Source organism: Grammomys surdaster, unplaced genomic scaffold (genome assembly GCF_004785775.1).
Source record: "Grammomys surdaster isolate TR1022 unplaced genomic scaffold, NIH_TR_1.0 166, whole genome shotgun sequence".
Classification (NCBI taxonomy): domain Eukaryota; kingdom Metazoa; phylum Chordata; class Mammalia; order Rodentia; family Muridae; genus Grammomys; species Grammomys surdaster.
In genome coordinates this window covers 13,831,443-13,836,436 of record NW_021604614.1, presented here as the reverse complement: position 1 = coordinate 13,836,436, position 4,994 = coordinate 13,831,443, and the positions used below count along the sequence as shown (strand labels likewise).

Here is a 4,994-nt window from a genome sequence, read left to right as displayed (position 1 = left end):
GAGTGCCACCACGTGTGCTTACAGAGAGGACATTAGAGTGCCACCACTTGTGCTTACGGAGAGGACATTAGGCGCTAATGTTTATGGAGAGCAAGTGTAAAGCACACTTCTTCTGGGGGCTGGGAGTGGGGTTAGTGATTAGTGTGATGTGAAAGGCTTTGGAACCAGGCTGTGGTGACGGCTCAGCATGGTGAGTGGAATCAGGGCCACTAATCACATGCTTAGAAGTGGCTGAAGTGGCACATTTTATATTCGATACAAATATATACATTTGCTACATGAAAAAAAAACCAAGCAAGAAGTACAATTATATGCACTCCTACCCCATTAGGAGGGCTGGAATATCCTAAGATTCAGTCTTCAACAGCAGCTTAGCATCTGACAGCTAAAATACTCTGTATGCTCCTATTTCACTTATAAACCTTCTATAGGTGAAGACATGGAACCAATCATATAAAAATAAAAAGTACTTGCCTAATTGCTTTCCTCTTTTCTTGTTGATCAGAAGAGACGTATGCCTTCATCTCATCAGTAGCTCGCCGAAGCTGAACTTCTAGGTTCTAAACGCAAAAACAAGTTTCAGGAAGTCATTAATATTGTGGAGGGGAGGTGTCAGATGGGGCCTACAAAATGGTTCAGTGGGAAAGGTCCTTGTCACAAAGGACCTGACAACCTGAGTTCAATCCCCAGTACCCACCCGATAGAGAACACTGAGTCCTGTAAGCTGTTCTCTAACCTACACACACACACACCAGGGCACATGGTGTATATAATCACATATATACCCAATCAATAAATCAATGAAATCATTTTTAGTCAGGTATGGTGGTGCACATCTTTGATCACAGCCCTAAGGAAGGAGAGGCAGGCAGATCTCCTTGAGTTTTAGGCTAGCCTGATCTATATATACAGTGAGCTTCAGGACAACCAAGACTATAGAGAGACCCTGTCTCAAAACACAAACACAAACAAACAAACAAAACAAATGACAAATTTTAAACTTTTTCAAGACAGCTTATGATCCCACTCTTTGCCTTACCTTAATCATGCAGTTTGTATAATGGTATTTACTTTCTTCCTGAAGACACTCTTCCCGGAGTCCTCGTACTTCCTACAGTATATAATGTTACATGGGCAACAAATTATTGAAAGAACAAAAGACACGTTGGCTTTAAATGCACAACAGAAGAGCCCCCATCAGAGCTGTCTCCCCAGCACAGGCTCATGTATGATAACAGTGGAGGCAGGCACCTCTGGTCCTGAGACTAGTTCTAGCATGTTCTAACCTCAGGGGCAGTCATTCGTTCGTTAAGTTCTCCTGTGTGTCTAGCACTCTTGTAAGAGCTAGGGACACAGTGGTGAGGAAGAAAGTGGGCTTCTTCCTCTCACAGACAAGGAAACAGGAATGAAGACTGTTCCCAATGGGGGCAAGATCATGTGGACAATTCAGTACTGAGGAGACAGTACGGTAAGGTGTATCAACCTAGGGGGAGGTGGTACGGTAAGGTGCATCAGCCTAGGGGGAGGTGGTACGGTAAGGTGCACCAGCCTAGGGGGAGGTGGTACTTTTGTAAGGTGCATCAGCCTAGGGGGAGGTGGGGAACGAGAGGCAGAGGGGACAGATGTGTCTGAGTAGGAGCTGATGTTCAGGCTGAGATCTGTGTGCTGAAGACAAGGGGGAAGAAGACACTGAGTGTCCCACGCAGACAGGGGCACACACAGTAACCTGGAAATAGAACCCAGCTTGGCCAGTTTGGAGTTCAGACACAAGGCCACTGTGCTGGACAAGGAGGAGGACTATAGGACACAGATATGACCTTGACCAGGCAGCTGGAGCCCCATACAACATAGCCTGAAGGTTAGGTTTACTTCAAGTCTACTGGGAAGCCAACAGAGGGTGGCTATACATGATACTATGTCTGCTCTAGGAGATTAAATGTAGGAAGACACCAGCGGATAGATGGTTACCACGGGGTCTACCCAAGAGAAAATAGACCTTAGGCTTTGGTGGTAGTCGTACAGATGGAAGAGTTCAGAGTATACATATCAAGTTTAAAGGAATAAGAATTTCTGGTACCTAGGAGGCATGCTAGGAGGCTATGGTAAAGGTGTGAGAATGTCATGACTCTGAGGGAGTGAAAATGTGCACACTCGGGCGGGCAGCTTCAGCTGAACTGTTAAAACAAAAGCCCTCTTCTTACCTGCTCTAATTTGGACCGGTTGCTTTCAAGGCCTGCTGCACAGCTATCATACTGGGCTTTCTTCTCATCACACTCCTGGGTTAGTTCCTAGTTTGAAAAGGGCAGATGATCAAGTGGAAAACAAAGGCAGAAAACGTGCCTCGGAAACAATGCGCGTCCTTGTCAGCCCTGTAACTTAACTCCAAGCTTCCTGGCATACTTATGAGTTATTTATACAACAACTGGACATTCGAGAATTATGACAGACAGGGGTGCTGATAAGAACAACGGCTGCCATGTACTGATCTGTGTGCCAGGCTCTGGCTTAGAAGCTGGGATACAACAGTGAACAAACAGCAAGGCCCTAAGTGATGCTCAGAGCAACGGGCTGCCGGAGCCTCAGTGGATGGGCGCATGACCTGCACAGGAGCACACAGGACGCTTAGACCTAATCCAGGCTTGGAGATCAGTGGGGACAACTTCCCGGAGAAACCAATATGTAAACCAAGAATGAGGGTTTAGTAAGAATGGTTAGGGGAAGGTGAGCGAGGGAAAGGAGATGCTTAAAAAAAGAAAAAAGAAAAAAAAGAACACTGTGTGTAAAGGATTGGAAGCAAAGGAGAAAACTCAGGGCTGTGTAAGTAGTCCATTTTTGGACTGAGTCTGGGAATAGAGAGAGGAGGATGAAGATGTGTGCGGGGCTGTGATAACTCTGAATCCTATTAGAACCCTGGACAGTAATTCAATCTACAATACTGAAGGAGGTGTTGACTGTCACCTCCACATAAGGCTTAGAGAACATCCAGAAAGGTCGGTACCTTGCCGAGATTGTCCTGCTATAAAGGGCAGAGTCAGGGGGAGTTCAAGCTCTTTCAGTAGTTTTAAAGTTTATTTAGATATCCTGAAGGAGATAATCTGAAAATCCCCTGCAAATACACAGGGATGATAAGTGTCTGCAAATGCTTGCTACAGAGAAGCAAATGTCTCTTAAAATCCAAGGCTGAGCTGAATTGCCAAGGACATAGACTCATCAGTCCTAGAAACCAGAGACTGACAGTGCTGTCTTGGGGAAAGGAGCCTGAGCAGCACAGGGACAGTAACGTCCCCAGGGCAGGAGACAGCACTGGGGACTTGCAGGGTGAGGAGCTGGAACTGAGGACCCCATAGTAGACCCAAGCTGCTCGCAATGTGGGAACTTCCAAAGGGTTAAGGGCTGAAGCGGAAGGGTTAAAATTAGCCCGAGAACAACCTTGGTTCTCCAGTAGCATCCTTGGAAACAGGAGCCCACAGACACTGAGAACTTGCAGGCTTGAGTCCCGCTGCATGTGCTGTCTCTGTGGTATGGGACTACATATGGCTTGGCGTGCCTACAACAGTGTGAAAGCTGCAGAGAGGAGCCGTGGCTCTGGGTTACAGCGAGCTAAAGCGGAAGCTAGGGAGGTGGCTCAGGGAGTAAGAGACTTGTCGACAAGTCTGACATCCAAGTTCAACCCCGGGGACCACACAGTGGGAAAAAGTGACTCTCACAAGTTGATCTCTGACATGTATGCACATGTATACACACACACACACAAAAAAAAAATAAAAAATGAATGTAACAATCATGTGTCTCTTAAGTGGAAGAAAGGGCAGCAGCTGTGGACTTAGAAATCTTCTTATAAGATGAACTTGCTGCAGTTGTTTACAGAGCCTTCCTTATAAACAAACCAGAACAACAGGGAGTATGCAGTTCTAGGAGTGAACAGGAGAATACCATAGCATAAACACAATCAAAGCACACAGGCAAACACTAAGATAACATAACACACTAAACTCCGTGGTCAGAGGAGGTGGGTGAAGGAGTTAAAAAGACCACAAACCAAAGCAAACCGGTTTCCTCATTCTTCAAGGTGGGAATTAATAGATGCTCTCTAATGCACTGAGTGACTGATGGTAAAATTAGACACACAACGGCTAGAAGAAAGCCGCAAGCTGGAACACATAGTCATTCCAGCACACACAAAGTGAGAACAAAACAGAAAGATTTTGTACAGCTTTAAACTCAAAATACAAACATAATATGATACCACTAAGATTAAATATCCCTGTGTGTCAGGAAACAGAAACAAGCTAAACCTATCTACTAAAATATACCTTTCGGATTACATCACACAGCGACATCTAACTTCAGGTTTGTCTAAAACTGTGTAAAGTATAAGAAGGAAGAAATGTATAGCAAATAATTCTCATCATGTCAATCAGGGTTGAGTTCAGTCTGCTGCCGATAAAAATTTGTACTTAAGACAATTGTGTGTGTGTGTGTGTGTGTGTGTGTTAGGGAACTTTATACAAGGCTTTTCACATACTACATAAAGCTCTTCTACTGAGCTATATTCCTAGCCCCTAAAACTCAATTTTTAAAAAGTGAATATATATAAAACAAACTTAAGGCATCCACTAAATAATTATTTAGGGCCTGGCTCAGAGGTTAAGAGCACTAACTAATGACTCTTCTTACAGGACCTGAGCTCAGATCTCAGCACCTACACTGGGCAGCTCACAACCATCTCTAACTCCAGATCCACAGGATTTAAGGACTTCTTCTAGCTCTCATAGCTGTCCCACTCCTGCCACATGTGTAGACACACACACATGCACACACACATGCACATGCATACACACACGCATGCACTAAATACAAATAATAATAATAAATAAATCTTTATCGGATGTCTTTTTAACTCCCATAAAATTTCTGGAAAATATTTAAGGCCTTATTAAGTTATAGTCTCTCTCTCTCTCTCTCTCTCTCTCTCTCTCTCTCTCTCTCTCTCT

The 4,994-nt window shown here is 44.5% G+C and overlaps 1 protein-coding gene across 2 annotated transcripts in view; it reads right to left on the bottom strand.

Annotated features, from left to right (window-relative positions):
* The window catches only part of Ift81 (intraflagellar transport 81), a 65,567-nt gene that overhangs the window by 9,121 nt on the left and 51,452 nt on the right, over window positions 1-4,994 (bottom strand). For both annotated transcript variants that reach the window (XM_028766180.1, XM_028766179.1), the window contains exons 15-17: window positions 2,202-2,288; window positions 1,040-1,111; window positions 475-560 (exon numbers count right to left, since the gene is read on the bottom strand). In XM_028766180.1, coding sequence (XP_028622013.1) covers window positions 475-560; window positions 1,040-1,111; window positions 2,202-2,288 — 245 coding nt within the window. The remainder of the gene's footprint in view (window positions 1-474; window positions 561-1,039; window positions 1,112-2,201; window positions 2,289-4,994) is intronic.